The sequence below is a fragment of the Chiloscyllium plagiosum genome, chromosome 2 (genome assembly GCF_004010195.1).
Source record: "Chiloscyllium plagiosum isolate BGI_BamShark_2017 chromosome 2, ASM401019v2, whole genome shotgun sequence".
Lineage (NCBI taxonomy): Eukaryota > Metazoa > Chordata > Chondrichthyes > Orectolobiformes > Hemiscylliidae > Chiloscyllium > Chiloscyllium plagiosum.
Window position 1 is genome coordinate 145,173,126 of NC_057711.1, and position 20,632 is coordinate 145,193,757.

Genomic DNA, 20,632 nt, shown 5'->3' on the forward strand with positions numbered 1-20,632 from the left:
AAATGTCGATTCTCCTGTTCCCTAGATGCTGCCTGACCTGCTGCGTTTTTCCAGCAACACATTTCCATCTGAGGCTGTTATCTCTCAGGTTGAGTCTCAGAGGCTGAGGGGTGATCTTATAGAGGTTTATAAAATCATAAGATGCATGGATAGGGTAAATAGACAAGGTCTTTTCCCTGGGGTGGGGAGTCCAGAATTAGAGGGCATAGGTTTAGGGTGAGGGGGAAAAGATTTTAAAGGGACCTAAGGGGCAAATTTTACACGCAGAGGGTGCTGCTTGTATGGAATGAACTGCCAGAGGAAGTGGTGGAGGCTGGTACAATACAGTATTTAAAAGGCATCAGGATAAGTATACAAATAGGAAAGGTTTAAAGGAATATGGGCCAAGTGCTGGTAAATGGAACTAGATTAGGTTAGGATATCTGGTCGGCATGGATGAAGTAGACCTATGGGTATCTTTCCATGCCGTACACCTCTATGACCCTATGACTCTATGATGTTCAGAAGGGATCAAGTCTGATTTTCCACCCAAGGTTTCAGCATTGGTGAAGTAATCAGCCCTCATTTTAATGTCAGCCCCCAGCCTCTAAAAGTAAACTCGACTTCTCTCTTCCTTTTCAAATATTTAAGAAGCACTTGCTGTCCAATGCATGAGACGGCAGAACCATTGTCAGCAGTCAGTTTATCACTACATTGTGTCAGTTTTCTGAGTAGATCTTGTGTAAAATATATAAATAAATGATATTTGTACTTGTCCCTGTATCAAATTTGGCATATAACGCACATTATCCATTCCTTTGTGGCATATCGCTTGGATACAGGAAAAGAGATTTTGTGTATCTATCTGCTACGTTAAATTGACTGTGTACTGGAGTATACAAGCTGTAATGTTGCTGTTACCTCTTGGACTTTGTTGACATTGCTGTATGCCATGGATGGAGTTTGGAAATGTCTTTCATATTGTCCCTGATGGTTGGCCATCTGCAAATGGTGCTGAGAATTTCATTCTGTTTGGGTTTTTCAGGGCATTTAGAGTTCTTGCATATTTTAGCCCCAATCCTCTTGTAAAACATATCTTACACGTGTCACAAAATGCTCGACACTGTTTTGGTCAGTCAGATAATCCACATTTCATTGGGCATTTTCCCATTGTTGTCGGCTGCAATAGCTGTTGCAGAGTTAAATACTTACAGATGCTGCTACCTGCCTACAATCGCCTTTACAGATCCCATTTTAAAATCAATTCAGCTGCAATCTGCTGGGATGGCAGCGGGAGCAAGTAATGCCTCACCTACCATCTTAAATGTCACAGACACCTCTTTCCCAGTTGATTTTGGCTGGACAGACCATCGTAGAGTTCTCGTAGAGTCAAAGCTTTTCCAAGTGTACCCAGTTTATTCCATATAATAACTTGGAGCCTAATCAAACCACTCTCTAGCTTTCTAACTTCACAGACTACAGCCTTGGGTTGTTTAATCCATCCCCATCATTTACCTCTTGGAATCTATATTGAAACACCAAGCTATATATCCTATGGTGCAATACCCAGATTTAATATAGTATTCCAGGCTTTGTATAGCTGAAGAATTATGTCTCCCTCCTTGTATTCTATTCCTTGCGTATAAAGTATAGTTATAAAAGGTATTCCATTACCCATTCTGATTATTTTCTGCACGTGATGTTCCTACTGTTGAGTTGATGGCTTGAGAATTAGATGTGATACAGTACTAAAATAAGAAACTGAAAGTACATTGGGTGCTCCTTCAGTGATTTTCTTCCCATTATTAGACCATAAGGTCAGGTATGGGGAATGTAGACTTATGGCTTGCAATATGTTCATTAGCATTAGCAGCTTGCCAAATAATGAAGCAGTCCTTGACTGCATGTGATTATTTTCAGGTTTGGGTTGAAAAATGGCAAGTAACATTGACTTTACACAAAATAAGGGCATTGCCATTGCCAAATCCCCCATGCTCAGACTTCTTAGGGTCAACCTGCAACATTTTAAGCAATTTGGCTACATCACCTTGCAACTTCTAAGTCACAAAAAAACACAAACCAAGATTCCTGCCAATTCTTTGGGCTTGACACCATGGTTCATCAGGCAATATCGAAATGCAAGTGGAAAAGACAAGGGACAGATGTCAGGAGACCAGGCATATGGCAGTAGGAATGGACTGAGGATTAACTCTCTGGCTTTTTAATAAGTTTAAAAAGCATAGCTCCAATATTTTTGGTTTTTGGTAGGGAAACATATCAGCCCCTTTAACAAATAACCTGCCAACGTTTGTGCTTGACGAGTTTCCCAGTCATCAGTGAAGATAAAACAGCAATAAACAGCTTAAGAACAGTGGTACATGCACAAGTTTCCCAGGGGCATCCATTACTACGTTTTTCTAGGTGCTGGAGAATCCAGTTAAAAAATAAATATCAAAAGAAAGAGGCAACACTGCAGAATTGCTCCTTGAAGTACCACAGTAATGTCAACAAGAAAAAAGAGGAAATCAAGCTGGAGTAACAATAAAATATGCGTTATGATTAAAATGACACCGAATCCACCCAGAATGTTCAACAAATGGTTCGCTGAAGCATCCCAATAGAGTCAAAGGCCTGGAATTTAATGTTGCACTAAAGAAGTGGAGCAGGGCTTGCAATAACGCATGGTAAACCTATAAGTATGGAAAGAGCATCTGTTGGTGGCATCTCGGTACTAGGTCTCCTGATGACTTCATATCAGGAGGCATGTTGATGACCTACAGGACAACTGATTTCAATTATAAATTCTTAAAGGGACAATCAACACAAAAGGTGAAGCAATTGGTGATGGTGAGAAGACATGATCAAGTCTTGCCATTGAACATAAATGATTAAAGACTGTGCCCTGTTTCCGCAACCACGGCTTGGATGTGCTATTGCAGGCTTTAAGGACCTAAAGGCATACTGTGCTACCTAACAATGGATTGACAAAGCCAGCTATGGACATCGAAGCAGCAGTAAAGGAGGTGGCACAGGCTATCAGCAGTAGAAACATGGAATTGTGCACAAACTCACAATGTAGAAAACATTTCAACGGCCTAAGAAAGACAGGGAAAGAGATGGTGATGATGATGGCCCAATCACATTGAGACTTGAGTGCACATCACCGCAAAACCTCTCACTCTGCCTTCGTCAGCTAACCCCAGGACAACACTTCTCTCACCAATTTACTTTGCAGGTGCCCCTTTCCCCCCGTCTTTGCATTTCCACACGTTCTTACTTTTGCATCCACCTCTGACCTTCATGCTGTTCAGTGTCATACCGCTCCCTCACGGTTACTTTCAGCAGATGCTCTCCGTTTAGCTGTTTAACACATGCTATTACTACCACTCATGGATCTCTTCCTCACCTCCTCACAGATGAAGCCAGTGTTAGGGAGAGGCAGAGAATTTGAGTTGGCCTTTACGTCATCTCACAGCTAACAAATATGGAAGTACAGGCATTGAAAAAAAAAATCAAAGGAATCTTTGTATGCCTGGCCATCAATCAGACAGGACCTCCCCACTACCAGCTAGCTGGTGTCAGAATTACATATCAAAGAGCCACATGGAATACCATGCTCATTTTTGTTGACTTGAAGTGAATGAAATAGGATCTTTTCTATATTGATTGCTTTCTTCCCTGGACTGTTTATATTAATGTCATTAATCTCCTGCAGAGCCTTCAAGTATCCCACAGTTGGTGGTGCAGGATTATAACAATACCTACTCAAAGAAAGTTACACATTCCCAGAATGCATCATCACAGCACTCATGCTGACCATGCCCGAGCTCAGATATTCAGTTCAGCACAAGTACAGCCCAACTTTCACCTTGTGATTCACGCATCACGGGGGAACAAGAGTAGCTGGCACAGACTGAAACAGCAGTGAAGAGGCCACATCAGTGAACAGGGGAAGTTCAAACCCTACTCAGCCAGGCACAGTTGTTGAAGCATGAGTACTGATAATGAACAGAGTACTCTGGACTAGCAGCAGAGAATGGTTAACATAATCATTGGCATCCCAGCTTCACAGTGTATGCTTGCAGACAGAATGAAGATCAAGTTTTCAACTAATAACAATGATCTTTGAAACATAAGATGGTAGTATTGTTTGATATCCACAACCCATCAAGAAATCTGAAGCCTTCATCCCTCCATTATAAACAGCGTTACACTGCTGAATCATTTTATTAGCAGAAAGCCCTTCAAGATATCCTGAGGTAATGAAAGGCACTATATAAATGTACATTCTTTCTTTCTGTTTTTCACTAAAGTTAGGAAGGGGAACCTGTTTAATATTTCCCTGGAGGTGGCACAAGCAAAACTGTCCAAGCCATCTCCTGCACTGCGATTGCTATCATTATATGAACACAGGAGCCTGTGAATGCACTTGTCAGGATTTCCAATAAAGAAATTCCATCCCCGAGTAACAGCTGGATAACAGTCACTGAAGTCTCATCAGGCAGCTCTGAACAACCAGCCATTGATGTGCAGATGTGCAGGAGTGGTATTCTGAGGAGTCTGCAACCGCAGGCGAGACATATGAAAACCTGATGTGTCTATGAGACCACAAGCAAGTGCTCTGTCCTACCGCTGCTTCCTCAAAAGTGAAACCTGAAGGACTTCCAACTCTGGTCAGTGATTAATCCTCATGGGGCTAATACCCATCTTGTTCAAAAAAGGAAATTCCGGACATGGAAACTTCAGCCACTGAGGCAAAAGGCCAGGTTAATGGTTTGTGTTGAGTGCTGCCAAAATAGAACAATGGGACAACACTGCAATTTCATAAGAGAGCAGGAAAAACGCAGGTAACAGCTGAAGGACAGAAAAGAGAAACAGCTTGCATTAAGGAGCACACAGATGACGACAGGAGATTTTAAAGTATAAGCATTCAATTAAGTCCTTCAAGTGTCGCCATCATTTTACTGTAAGAAATACTACAGCCCAATTGTACAAAGTAATATGACAATGACTGGATTAGCTATTTTTATTATGTAGATTAAGGGATAAATATTTGGAATGTTTCCCTATACTCCTTTTACTGTCATGGAGTCCACCTCAGAGTGTCATCGGAACTTAACACATTTACCACATCAAAGGATGACTCCTCCAACCCTGCAACAGTCACCCCACTGTTCACTCAAATGGCTGCAAACATTTTGTACTCAAGTTTCTGGAATGGGATTCAAACAATAGGTTTACATAACCTCTTTAATACTGTAAAATGTTTCAAAGTCCTTGACGTTAAGTTTTATTGAATAATATCTGACACCAAGTCCCATACGGAGAGATTTAAGGTCAATGTGAAGTGCTGTGTTCCAAATGTGATGCAACTGGTCAAACTACTTCTGTAAACACTATAGTTAAAATGCAAACAAAATAAAGAGGAATTTAGAATAATTTAACTATGGGGAATCTTAACTGAATATTGGACACAGTAACTATTACTAATTTACTGTTGCAATATAGTAACATCCCATAAACACACCCCTTGGCAAAAAGATAAATTCAGATACAGACTCTTACATGCAGTTCTCCAATCCAGGAGGAACCAACATCAAGAGACATTTCAGAGAAAGTAGGAGCTAGCAATCATTTACTGAAGCTTCCAACTCTTCTGAGACCCCAAACAGCTTCTGACTGCTAAAGGTAGAAAAATCCAGAAAGCCTGGTCTGTGAGAGCTGGCCACTCACCTTCAAGCTGCTTCCATTTTTCCAATCTTTATAAAAAAAATTAAAGGCCTTCTATGTTACTTACTTTGGCAGTCTCCAGTAGATAGTTTGTCACCTCTGCCTTTACAACCTCTCTTCCAAGTTGTAAACTTGGAATATCATAATGTTGTAGCCTGCTAACCATTTTAAATTTGCTGTTCACCCATGCCAAACTTTCAGACTATAATGAAAGGAAAGCACTTGTACAATATCTTGCATGACCTCAGAAAGTCCCAAAGCATTTTACAGTTGCAATTCTAAAATGTGGCAGCTATTTATAGCAATGTGCCATGAACAGCACTTTAATAATGGACAGATAATCCATTTAATAATACTTGAGGAGATAAATAATAAACATGGCATTGGTGAGATGTCTGGTCTTTGAAAAAAATTACATATAAAATTTTATGACCACTTGAGGACAGCGATAGGGTCTTTCTTTTAAATGTCACCTAAAAGACAGTTTCTCAGAGTCCTACCACTCACTATTATACTGGAATGTCAACCTAGATCTTCTGGGCAAGTGTCTGATATGGGTTTAGCACCAACACACCATCTGACTCAGAGACAAGTGTTATACCAATAAAACAGCCTGTGCAGTCTTGATCAAGTTCATAAAAGTTTACATATGCCATAAATGGCACATAGCACACAGGGAAACTGGGCTAAAGCACATAAATTGTAGATAGTCAAGACCCATGGAGGGCCTCAGAAATATTCGATCATATCAGAACCAAGAAGAACGAGAAAGAAGGCACAGGACTCCCAATCCACCTTTAATGTCTTCCCCTCCTTCTAGCTCATTTTCATAATGGTAAATGCACTGTAGCTTTCATTGCAAGCTCCACTTCAAGTTGTGTACTGGAGCCAACATTTTGTCAACTATTTCTTTTCTATTATAACGAACCTGGAAGAACAACCTGTCAGCTCCTCTGGGGGCCGAGAAAATGCTGTATCGCACAGAGATTCGTATGCACGAGCAAAATGATATCTATCCAAGATAACGGAGGTGATGAACTACAACCTGGGGCAAAATCAACTCCAAGATACAGCTGAGGCAAAACAGAATGCAGTCATAGAACAGCAGCAGAACTGTGTTGGCAAAAGGTTACATGAATGAATCGTTGAGCTCTTCAGAAACACTTGAAAACACTTCAATTACTTCTTCTACTCTTGCCTGCTTTCTTTTGGAAAGCATAGACAGTTGCCACAAAAATTTTTAAAAATCCAATATACTGCTAATATCCTGAAGACATGAATAGCCAGTCAACTGCAGGCAAGAAATGAGTGACTTGCTGTGTAAACCGCTACAATAAGATGTATTAATTCTGCAAAGGTCAACTTGAAATGTTCCCTACCAGAGGCAAAGCAAGGTCAATGTTAGTTAAACCAACTCCTTCACTCGGTCCTAACCTCCACCTACATCCCTGGTGATCAGGACTTATGGTTTAATCTTTTTCTCGCTTGACCAGTTTCCTATCCAAAAATGCAAATAAAGTTTAATAAATTAGCTCTGTTGCATGGCACGTTTTCAAGTTAATTTTGTACTAATCACATGTTTAAATCATCAAAATATTACTTTAGTTTTTTTTCCTGAAATGCATATTAACTATTACAGCAAACCATCTTTCTGAAATTTGCTCACTGGCCCCTCAGCATGCTAAAATGGTGGCTTAAATATCAACATTTGCACTGCTCCCTTATCATTTTAATTCCTCCTTTTCTCAAGTAACATTTCACATTTTTTTGAAAGTTGATCCCTGCTGTTTGGCACAAACTGGATCCACAAAATGATCTTTCTTTCCCAATACAAGTCTGGGGCGCAAACCATTAACTTTAAACTTGCAAAGCGCAGGCACATGTGGGACAACTCCAAGCATCTTACCTTTGAAGACAGGATGTGGTAGAAATCCTTAACTAAGTCTTAAAAGTAGGCAGGGCAAATAGCAATGAGGGAGAGGGGAATTAGGTAATGGTCAACTGAGATGAGAAAAGTCAGGCCATCAACACAGAGCATCACACAAGGCTGGAATTGAACCTGGGGCCCTGGTACTATGAAGCAACAGAGTTGATCAGGTGTGGAGGGAGTGGTGGCTTTATTGTAGAGCCGGGGGAAATCAGCAATTATCCCTTTTTGTTGTTGGCCAAAGGAATCTCGACAAATTCCCAGACCTGGAGAACAATTATAGCTGCAGTCTGGACAGCACAACTTTATAAAAGGTGCTTGAAGGTAAGTATCTTTTTTTAACTGGTGTTAAATGTGGATCCTGGATGCATCCTTTGATGTCCTTCCCAAAGTAGTATGAGGCACACTTTGCTTCTTAATGACTGTGTGTCAAGCCTCCAATGAGAACTAGACACTCATTCTACATCTGCAATACAAGCACACAGTCTCTACTTTCTAAGTCTACGTGGAGGCTACCTTTTAGCCATGAACCAAGGTAGTCTGAAACCTAAGTTATCAGTCACCTAAAATCTGTGCACACCTCCCCACCCACCTTCAGTCATTAGAAGCAGTTTCTCCTTACTTACTCTCCATATACTGTTTGTAATTCCAACTTCTCCAGTCTAGACACAAAACTACAACTGCTCTTCTCTGGAGCCATTCTAATAAATCATCTCTCCAAAGCCTTTATTATAGTTATATTATTAGCTTTTTTTTATTGGGGATTATAAGGGAAAACTACTATTTTAAAATAATCAATGATTGTAGGAGGGATTGTTATACTTTAAAAAAGCAAACAACCAGAAGTTATTATGTGTTGTTTACAGTGTTGTTTGGTCAACCCGTGGTTTAGTTAAGGCACGGGTGGGGGAGGAGGGGAGGGTAGAGTTTAGCTGCAGATAAACTGGCACCAGGAAGTGCATACAAAAACAGCAGTTCGGCTGGCAACATGTTGCAGATAGATCTGTGGAGTGATAACCAATTGTTGATGACAAAGGCTTTCGGTTTGCCAACAGTTAAGTCCCAAGTAGCTGAATAGCTTGTGGATATGAACAAGATTGCCTGAAGCCTATGAACTGGGAAACGCTGACTGTTCTGTGACATAAAACTAAAGCAAGCCAGTTGACTTTCCCTCATCTGTAAGCTATAAGCTGCTGTTTTAACCAATAAGCTAGAGACTCTATAAGCTGTGAACCAATAACTCAATGCTTCTTGCAAATCAGTGAAAATTAGATGAAGGAACAATAAGTCCTAGCAGCACAAAAGGATGAGCTCAGAGAGTCCTGTGAACAGGTGACTATTGAATTGCCTTCACAGAATTTCTAGCCACCTATAACACCACTTTTTTTAATCATACGTGTATTAGGATGGTGAGGGTGTTATAAAGGCATTAGAGTTTTACCTAGTACAGTTATTTGTTGATAACTCATAATTGTTTTTCTGTAGTTAGAATCTATTTATCTGTAATAAATAGTCATATTTGTTAAGTACAGAAGCCTGCTTTATGCTTTCTGTTAACCCAAGTTTAAAACATCTAAAACACATTTGTAAATTACACATACTTTTGTAAAACCTTTAAATGCTGTGACAAATCTGGAAATAGTTTAACTTTCATCATCATACCCCACCCCAGTGAGGCATGACTGCTTTCACATCCTTCTCAAAGTATTGCAACATGAGGTAATGCACGTGAGGAAAAATATATACAATCAAAAAGATAAGGCAGCATGGTGGCTCAATGGTTAATACTGTTGCTTCATAGTACCAGGGCCCCAGGTTCAATTCCAGCCTTGTGTGATGCTCTGTGTGGAGCCTGCATATTCTCACCATGTCTGGGTGCTCTAGTTTCTTTTCTCACTGTCCAAAAACGCGCAGGTTAGGTGGATTGGCCATGGGAAATTATCTGAAGAAGGGCTCATGCCCGAAACGTCGATTCTCCTGTTCCCTGGATGCTGCCTGACCTGCTGCGCTTCTCCAGCAACACATTTTCAGCTCTGATCTCCAGCATCTGCATTCCTCACTTTCTCAATGGGAAATTATCTGTCATGTTTGGGGATGTGCCGGTTAGATGCACTAGCCATGGCATAACATGGGTTTATGGGTACAGGATAGGCAGCAGGGACTGAGTGGGATGCTCCCCAGAAAGTCAGTGCATACTTGATGGGTCAAATGGCCTTTTTCTGTACTGTATGAGTAGAAGGATTATGTTTGGTGCCCTGACAAAAAATGTATCCCTCAGATTAACATCGCAAAACAGATTATCTGTGGTTATTATTTACTGTGCGCAAACTGACTGACATTTTAACACTGATTACACCCCTGAGTATTTTCTTGGCTGAAAAGTACTTTGAGATGTCTGGTTGCCATAAAAAAAGGCAAATAAACACTAGCATTTCTTTCTGTTATTTGTCAGCCATATGAGTCAATGGGGAGGAAATTCAGCTATTACTGTTTGTAGAGATCATGTCAATGCTGATGTAAACTATTGCTAAGAATGTCAGTATGCTATGTCTCAATAATTCTGTGCAGACCTACAAATTTCATCACCATTGTCAGCTGCTGCAATATTGACCAACAATTCCCCATAAGGTCATAAGTAGGGATGCTCTTAACGATTACTCAGTTTTAAGTATTATGTGCAACTCCTGTAATAAAGCAAGACTTGAACATTCAGACTCAAGTGTCATGAAATTCCCAGTCAATTACCATCTTCATCGGCAGCGAATCTAACCAGGTCGCTTTGACATTCAGCAGCATTTCCGTAATTGAATTCTCCAACTCTCAATATCATTCATCAGAAATTTAACTGAACTGGCTATGCAAAACCTGTGGCTGTAGGAGCAGGTCAGTGCCTGAGAATTCTTCAGTAAGAAGCTGGCTCCCTGACTCGCCAAAGCCTGTTCATTATCTACACGCCAGGAGTGCAATGGAATCCTCTCAACTTGCCTGTGCACAGTTCCAATAGCAAAACGTTTGACACCACCCAGGACATAGCAAAAAGCTTGATCGTCACTTTAAACATTCACTCCCTTCAGCACCAGTAAACAGAGAGCGCATTATCTATAGTCTACAAGATTCACTACATCATCACATCATGGCTGTTCATCAGCATGTACCAAACCTGCACCCTCTTCCACTTAGAATGACGTGGGCAATAAATGCATGGGAATGCAAGCTCTTCTGACCACACCACATCCTGACTTGGAATTTCATGGCATTCCTTCAGTCTCTCAGTTAAGGTCCTGGACCTTCCTGCCGAACAGCACTGTGAGGGTACCTACACCACATGGAATGCAGCCACTTAAGTAGGTGGCTCACCACCACCTTAAGATCAATTAGACATTTATAGTAAACACTGCAAACTTTGTTAGATCCCATTAACAAATGAAAGAAATCTTTCTCTGATCATAAGTCATAAGTTCTGTGGAAATCCTGTTTACAAAGTATTTCCGGAGATTTCATTAATTGCCTGCCAATGTTACAGTACCCAATTGGCAGAAACCATCTGAGAAATTCTGAGAGCTTTTAGCTTGCATTTGCACGGTCTTTAAATAGTTAAGTGTTCCAAGGTGCTTCACAGACTGAAGCTAATGTGGGGCCAAGAAGCAGGCATTAGAAAAGGTGACCAAAATCTCAGCCAAATTTATAAGTTTTAAGGAGCATACTAATAGCAGGGGGGGGGGGAGAGAGAGAGAGAGAGAGAGAGAGAGAGAGAAATCTCAAGATTTATATGAGGTCAAAAGGAATGATTACTGACAGTAGGACAACAGAATTGTAAGTACACAAAAGGTCCGGCTGGAGAAATGCACAGGTTTTGGAGGTTTTATGGCTGGAGGAGCACACTAGAAATAATGAGGGGGTCAGTCTATAGACTGGGATTTCAAGACAGCGATTAGAATTTTAACTTTGTGATGGGGCTTGACTGGAAGTCTATGTAAACCAACAGTAGGTGAATGGGAATTGGTGCACATTAGCATATGGACAGCTGGGTTTTAGATGAGTTTTTGGATGTTGGAAGATGGAAGGCTGGTCAACCATGCACTAAAATTGTTGAGTATCTATGGAACCAAATGAGGATTTCAGTAGCTGATAGTCTGAAGCATCTGCATTTTATTCAAATCTTTGTATATCACAGGATATAGTTTACTGTTATAGTAAAATATCCAAAGCTTATTCATAGTAATGGCACATAAAATAGCAAATATTATAATTTAAATACTTCTGCTCTGACAAACATGACAAACAGCTTGATAAAAGTATAGCTTTTCCTTCTTACATACAATAAAACAAGTAGAGACTAACAACATTTCGAAAGATATTAGAGACTATAATTTTCTCTTCATTCAGCTCCTGATGACTGCTTTCAAACTTAATTGCAAGATCAGTAACTGGGCACAATCTCCAACCTCCACAGAATCCTCTTTAAAGGGAAGATTGCCAGGTTCCTCTGTGGCTAGCATGAAGTCTCCAATGTGAGGATGGGGTTTGGAGAGTAAGTGGAGGTGCAGGTCCTAATGCACTGCAAAACTTTCACTGATCTGTGCGCTTGCTTGGCCATGTCTATATTTTAGTAATGGAGCCTGCAGCCTGTGGGCCATTTAAAGTTGCTTTGTAGCATGACGTTCTGTTGAGCTGTCATGCTGCGCCTGCAAAACCACTCCGCTGACCTGAAATGGGATCAATGTGCACTGCACTGCTCCTCCATTCATAAAGTTGTCTCCTGATTTACAGGCATGGAAATTTGATCTGTAAAATTGGGCCTACTTAAAAATGCAGGACAACAGTTTATTCATCCAGTACTTAACTGAACTAAATAACAGCAGGCTTTGCAGGACTGGAATGACGAAAGACCACACAATTCCGAAAGGAACACACAGGCTCCACTATTTTCTGGCCTCTACCACAGTTCGTGCTGGCACGTTCTAAACTGGCAAGTAAGGAAATGAAGCTACAATGCAACTCCAAAGTTAGCTTTATACTACAAACAGAGACTGAGGAACAGACAGAAGACAGTGTGATACCAACCACCTTCTCACAGGAATCGTAAAATTTTGAAAATTTGACTCAAAATCACTGGGTCTTCTCTTTGGCTGCATTTAAATTGCATCTTCATCCTGTTACCCGAAATCTGTATTCCACCCATCCACAATAGACAAGACCATTCAATGAGTGAAAGATGGCAACAATTGTCGTGTGAGTAACTCATTAGTTATGTTCTGAGGGTTGACAATTCATATTCCCAACAGAGAGCAAAACTGGATGGAATCAAAGTAGGAAACCATGGATACTGTAATGCAGCACTGCTGTCCAACCACCAAACTCCAAAACAACTCAAATCAACTTTCCTGGAAGCCCAGTATTTAGCTCTCTACTATCAGATATTAATTACATATTTGACAATGAAAGAAAATGGCAAAAATCAGAAAGTCCTATTGTGCCTATTGAATATCCAGATTTCAGTTCACCCAATGTGGCATTCAACACTAGCAACAGAGAATCTAGCCCCTGGACCAGTACTATTCCATGTTACCACCAGTTGCAGACACCATTGTCCATCTTCACCACTATTTAGCATTAGGCTGCGCAGTATACCAATCGATCTCTCTCCCAGTTTCACAGGGACCCATAAAGTACACTACACTAGGTCTCCCAGCAGCCTGGCATTGATCACTGTGATACACCAATGTTTTTATACACTGTCTGTGACAGTGAACATTTTTTACAGGCTTTTTTTTGCATTCTGTGTTCCATACCAAAAATTTCTATTTAATTCCTGTAGCAAACTGAAGGACCTAGAGTTTTGTAAGTTGAAAGTACTTATGTCTTTGACTTCCAAAGGTATTAATGGAAGTCGCCTGTATGTTTGACCACAACAGATGTTCCAACTCCATTACTATCACTTTGGTGTTTGTGAACCTGTTGAGATGATTTTCTGCCCCAAATATCTCTGGTAAGATCTATAAACAAAACTAAATGAATAATGGCAGGAAAGGTACAATACACAGTCACTGTAGATGGCCCTTACTTGTACCGTTCAGTCAACCTTTGCTTTGCTAACGAAAAGATTCGGAGAATGGAGAACTAATAGGATATCCATTTTCAAACATTTCAATTATAGTTTAGTTTTAATAAAGCATCCCCACCATCAATGGCTGATGCTCGTCGCTATATTTGCAGGATGAGTGCACACGATAGATTAAGCATTAGTATCATGGAAATGTGTTTTGGTTTGGATGAGATTATACTATGTGACAGGTCTTTCTGAAGGAAATACTGAGGTGTGAGATTGGAGTAAAACATGGGACTGTGAACTTTCCAGACCCAACATGCTTGAAGCCAACCAATAGGAACAATCTCACCAAACAAAAAATGTATCTTTTCAAACAGCCTTAAGAAAATGACATACTCAGTAACAGGAGATTGTTACTCCATGGATTAATACTAATTGAATTTACATCTGTAAATATAAAAATTCTTGTCTGCTACTAATCAAATTTTGCAAAGCTATATATGCCAGAACAGTCTGTCCTGGCTTAGCTTTCTAATAGTTTACTTTGACTTTGTCGTTAATTAAAGGCTTAGTCATAAATCCAGTTTTTTTTTTCTGGAATACTAGCTATTAACCCATTGCCAACTAGTAAAGATCTCATACCAGCATAATATTCTCACTAATGCAAGTCTAGAATGCAATTGATGGAACACACCTTGAACTTTCCAAACAGCCAGCCATATGTAAAACCCCCCCCTTTTCCAGGTTACTACTGACAAGACCTTTGAATTTGCCCATATAAGCTCTAACTGATCACCACAGACTCAGTATTACCCACAACACCTTCCCATGTATAGATGCCTACATTTTAAACTTTAGCTAGATGCCCTCATCCTATAATTCACGTTTAGCCCCACCCTTCTTCTGGAGAGAAACACCCGAGAATCAACCTAGAACATATGGAACTGGATTTGCTATCAAGCACAAAAATGTCAACCAACTCTCAATGCTCCCTGTCGGCATCAACGATTGCCTCGTGACTGTCCTTCTACAACTTGCCATGAATCAGCCACAGTTATGAATGCCTTAGCTCCACCCTAATGCCACAGACCAGTCCAAAGAAGGTTGCCACTCCATTCTGCACACCATATTCACCAACAGCCCTGAGGAAGATAAAATTATCCTCCTCGGAGACTTCAACAGAAAGGGTTAGAAAGGATGCCAACTCTGGAATGGGGTCATCGGAAAAGAAAAAGTCAGGAATTGTAACATCTATGGGATTCTCTGGCTCACCAAATGTGTGGAACACAGCTGGTCATCACCAATACACTGTTTTGCCAAAAAAGACAAGTTCAAGACTTCCTGGATGCATCCATGATCAAAGCACTGGCACAAGATCAACTGCATTGCCATTCAATCCTCAGCCCAAAAGGACATCCTTGTTACCAAAGCAATGACCAGACTACCAGCTCATCTGCTCCTCAACGTCCTTCAAATGCCACCAGAATCAGCTGAAGTTAAAAGAAGTTCAGAAAAAAAATGTCAAGCAGGTTCAGCAGCTGAGCTGACTAGCGAATGTTCAATAATGCCTTCGCCAAAATCTCCAATGAGATTTTAAATGTAGTGAAAGAGCTGAAGACAGCCATCACCTCATGCTGTGAAGAAACCATAGGTTACAAGACTGGAAAACATCAAGACTGAGAGACTTCATCAACAAGAAGATGAAAACTCTCCATGCCTGGCACAGCAACATCATCAGTGAATCAAAGAGGTGAACTCAAACAAAAAAGGCAAGGCCAAAGGCGGAGTTACAAAGATGACCAAGAAGAAACAATGGTGGACTGAGAAAGCTAAACGAGTGGCAACTCCTCACTGACAAGCACAATACCTGGGGTTTCTTCAGTGTCACCAAGATAATATATGGACCCAACACTCTTGGCATCAAACTGGTACAGAGTAAGGATGGCACCCTTTTGGGACAAAACAAAATCATCCTCTGATGGAGAAAATGCTTCAAAGAACTCCTAAACCACTAATGTAAATATCGATGAGGACATGTTTGAAGAAATCCCTCAACTCTCCATCAAAGATGATCTTAGACTCCCACATGGTGTGGCAGTAGTTGAAGCTGCCATTAAACACATGAAGAATGGAAAAACAGCAGGAGAATATAGGATTCCAAAGGAGATTTTCAAATAGGGAAGAGCAGAGCTTACCCATCATCTCCATCAACTGTTCCTGAAAATTTAGGACAAAGAAGACATCCCTGCTGATCTCTGTGATACTATCATTGACACTGCCTTCAAGAAAAGAGATGAAGTGGACTGTGGGAATGGCCAAGGAATCTCCTTACTCTCCATCACCAGGAAGAAGATCACCCAAATCCTTGCTAGGCACCTTTTCCCAGTCTCTGAGGGAATCCTTCCTGAAGGCCATTGTGACTTTCAAACAAAGTGAAATACCAAGGTCAACACCAGTCGCTCTATTGATCTGACCAAGGCCTTTGACTCAGTCAATTGTGAAGTGCTATGGAAGATCCTATCAAAGGCCAACTGTTCAGTTAAATTCATCAACAGCCTCTGAATCCTCCACAACAGGATGACAGTCCTCATCAACAGTAATGTGACAAATCCTTTGAAGACAACACAGGGGTCAAGCAAGAGTGTGTCATTACCCCCATCCTTTTCTCCTACTTCATTGCCAGCATTCTTCATCTTGTCATGGATGAGCTTCCCAGTGATGTGGACATTGTCTACAGGATGGACAGAAAACTTTCCAACCTCAAACGGTTGAAATCAAAGAAGAAAACAGCACCAACCTCACTTGTGGAACTTCAGTATTTAGTAGACAATGTCACCTCTGCTCTCTCAGAACAGAATCTTCAAGCCTCACTTAATTCCTTCACAGAAGAAATTGACTTCGCCTTAACCTCAAGATGACACAAAGCCTTTATCAGTCTGTCCAAGTTAAATTCCAGACCATCCCTCCATTAAGATCAATGGAGAAATCCCCCCAATCATAGAACATACCCACTACCTGAGAAGTTATCTCTCGTTTAAGGCTGACATCGATGCAGACATCCAATCCGCAAGCACTGTCTTCAAACGTTGGATAAGAGTCTAAGAGTCTTCAATGACGATAACATTCAAACTGATTTTTTTGTGTACAATGCAATCATTCTTCTGACCCTTCTATACGTCTCCAAAATGTGGACTACCATTTACCAACAAATGCAAGAACAGCTTCTTCCCTGGTGTTATCAGACTTATGAACTGACATCTCATATAGTAGAGTTGATCTTTCTCTGCACCTTCTGTGTAGCCATAAAACCATATTATGCATTCTGTTCTATTACCCTCATATACTAATGTATGGTATGCTTTGTCTAGACAGAATACAAAACAATACATTTCACTGTATTTCAGCACACGTGACAATAATAAATCAAATCCAAGAAGTATGCTGATTGTAGCAAATTCCTCACATCATCTAGGAGGACAGGTCTCCTAAAACCAGCATCCCTGAAGCAGAAAATAGCACCAGCATCAAGGCTGTGACCATCTGAAACCAACTTTGCTGGGCCGCACATGTCCTTAGGATGCCTGAGTTCTGATTTCCAAAGCAAACTATCTTCACCCAGCTCAAGGTGGGCACTTGAACAAGAGGAGGACAAGAGAAGCACTTCAAAGCCTCCCTCAAGTAATTCAACATCAACGTCAGTGCATGGGAAACCCTTGTTCAGAGTAAAATGACTTGGAGGAAACTCCTGTATTGAAGGGACACAATTCTTTGAGAACACCCAGTAACAGCAGGAAGTATAGAAAAGGTATTGGAGAAAGGAATACCAATCATCTCTAGGGCAAAGAACAATTCCACCTCCCAGAAACAAATGGTTAGAGATGTGGCTCTAGGATCAGGCTCATCAACCAGACAAGTGGCCAGAGAATCCATGACCAGTGACATGGAATTTCCAAGGTGGACAATCATACTCATTAGCAAATGATTGCCAATGCCCCTGGAGGCTCCCTGCCTTCAATCCTGATGAAGGGCTTTTGCCTGAAATGTCGATTTTCCTACTCCTTGGATGCTGCTTGACCCACTGTGCTTTTCTATCACCACTCTAATCAATGACTCCTCTCACTCCTACCTCCAAAATTCAAGCTAATTTCCTCTAACTCCTATGACCCCCTGAGAACCGACTGTCATTTAGAGGCCCCAAAATCCTTCCTCAAGATCCCAACTTCCCTTCCATTATCCCAGTCTCCACTTCCTCAGACCCTAATGGATCTTTGAGAACCTCATAGAGACCACCAATATTCCTGGAGACCTCATTACTCCTCCTTCCACCAGTGGGTGTGTGAGATGACCCACTAATGCCTTACCAGTCCATCGCAGTTGCTGATGGCTACTGTGGCCTCAGGGATGTGGCTGATGCCCCCACTATAGATGCAGTCCTCACTCAGTGGCTGTGTGTGACTTTGTCCATCTTCCTGCCACTCCAACTTGGCTCCTGGGGCCACGAGCCGGTAGCTAGGTTCCAGTCTGAGCTGCCAGCTCTGGCCAAAGACGGTGACATTGAAGAACAGTGGGTGAGGCTCAGCTTGGCTCTCTTGCCCGGGACTCCCTGGCCAGGGCGCAGGGCCACTCCGCCTTTTCCGCCTGACTTGAGAGCCCGATACTAGGTGGGACACGAAGCGACCCTCGGAGTCTGTCCTGAGTGGAGTCACCAGCCTGAACTCCTGCCCCAGGGCGGCAAACCTCTGCAAAACTGCTGCAAGATAAATCAAAGGAGAAAATTCAGCAATGTTTATAATCACCAAGTAATCCATGAAACACAGATTAATAATCATACTGTGTATCACTCTCCTCCCCTTACTCTCTATCATTCCTTCCATCAATTACTTCCACCAGCTAACTCATTACTAATGTCAATAGCAATATGGGTGTTAATGGATAGACATTAGGGAGTTCTCAATCGCTTTCTCCTATTACTAACTTCTCACTGTTAATAATTTTTTTTCCCATTAATCATTTCCTCCTATTAATCAATCAATCTATCCATCACTCATTCCCCACTATCCATTAATCAATCCCTTTCTTAACCAATCATTGCTATTGTCCAACCACAACTACATCCTGACAACCTTGCTTATGGTTAATCGTTCAGTCCCTGTTGTTAACCAGTCTCTCCCACCAATCAATCACTCTCTCATGGCAATTAAACACACCCTTCTATCTATGAATTTGCCCATCAAATTCACCCCCATTAATCGCAACAGCAATGAACTTTCCATTTTGGAACTGTGAAATGTTGCTCTTCCTCCTAAATTTTGCAGATTGATCAGGAAAAAGGATAATGGAATGATAACACACCTACCTGGGCTCCCAGTTACTTCAGATCCAGCCTGCAAAATATCAAAAACTAAATATCAGATACAAACTCAATATGCATGCAATGAAAAAGAAATCAGTAAAAATAAATCTTCAGATACCAGGTTGTGGTTTCACCCTGAACACTATCTAAAATTCATAAAAACCTTCCTCTATGAAGCTGAATACCCACAAGCCTGCAAATCCCAACTTGAAAATCTCAGATCGCTCAAATTGCTATCCTGAAAACCCCAGGGTCTTTCTTTTTAAATTTCAGAGGATGTGGCAAGCTCAGCATTTGTTGTCTACCTGCAATTGTTACTGAACTGAGTAGCTGGTTTGGCTATTTCAGAACCAAACATATTGGTGTGGCTCTGTAGTCAAAAGTAGGCTGAACCAGACTAAGATGGCAGATTTCCTTCCCTGAACCAGATTAAGATGGCAGATTTCCTTCCCTGAAACAGACTAAGATGGCAGATTTCCTTCCCCAAACCAGACTAAGATGGCAGATTTCCTTCTCTGAACCAGACTAAGATGGCAGATTTCCTTTCCTGAACCAGACTAAGATGGCAGATTTCCTTCTCTGAACCAGGGTAAAATGGCAGATTTCCTTCCCCGAACCAGACTAAGATGGCAGATTTCCTTCCCTGAACCAGACTAAGATGGCAGATTTCTTTCCCTGAACCAAACTAAGATGGCAGATTTCCTTCCCTGAACCAGACTAAGATGGCAGATTTCCTTCCCTGAACCAGACTAAGATGGCAGATTTCCTTCCCCAAACCAACTAAGATGGCAGATTTCCTTCCCTGAACCAAACTAAGATGGCAGATTTCCATCCCCAAACCAACTAAGATGGCAGATTTCCTTCCCTGCACCCGACTAAGATGACAGGTTTCCTTCCCTTAAGAGAGTTAATGAACCAGATGAGTTTTTTGCAATAATTAATGGCAGCTACATGCTATCATTACTGAGAGTAGCTTTACAGTCCAGATTTTCCAAATTAATTGAATTTAAGTTCTTGCAGCTGGAACGGTGAGATTTGAAACTGTGTCTTTCCCCAACTCAGCATTAACCTGGGCTTTTGGATTACTAATTCAGTGATCTTACACCACATAATCACCTTTTTTTCAGAGGTCTTGCTGAATACAGCAAAACACTCAGACTGTTAGCTTGAGTACTCCAGACCATTGCAATATGACAAAGTGGAAGACATCTTCTGCTTCATTAGCTTACTCCACCATTCACTTATATTCTGCTGCAACTCACTTTTTCTGCCTTGTGTCTATATTCTTGAATAACTGTGCCTATCAAAAAGGATCAATCTCAATTCTGAAATGTTCACTTGACCTACCCTCAAGAATATTTTGCATTAGACAACAGCAAATGGGCTGAGGGTCACCACACATATGTGGAATAAACTGCCAGAGAAAGTGGTATATGCAGACACAGTTACAATATTTAAAAGGTATTTGGACAGCTATATGAATAGGAAAGATTTAGAAGGATTTGGGCCAAATGCAAGCAATTGGGACAAGATTAGCTTGGGAAACTTGGTCAGCATGGATGAGTTGGGCCAAAGGGCCTGTTTCCATGCTTCA

General features: G+C 41.1%; 1 protein-coding gene across 2 annotated transcripts in view; it reads right to left on the reverse strand.

The window, feature by feature from the left end:
* LOC122564950 (A disintegrin and metalloproteinase with thrombospondin motifs 3-like) overlaps positions 1-20,632 on the reverse strand; it is a 258,075-nt gene that overhangs the window by 233,426 nt on the left and 4,017 nt on the right. For both annotated transcript variants that reach the window (XR_006316046.1, XM_043720492.1), the window contains exons 2-3: positions 19,042-19,069; positions 18,047-18,435 (exon numbers count right to left, since the gene is read on the reverse strand). Coding sequence is in view for 1 of the 2 variants with exons in the window: in XM_043720492.1 (XP_043576427.1) it covers positions 18,047-18,435; positions 19,042-19,069 (417 nt within the window). In the remaining variant the exon portion in view is untranslated. The remainder of the gene's footprint in view (positions 1-18,046; positions 18,436-19,041; positions 19,070-20,632) is intronic.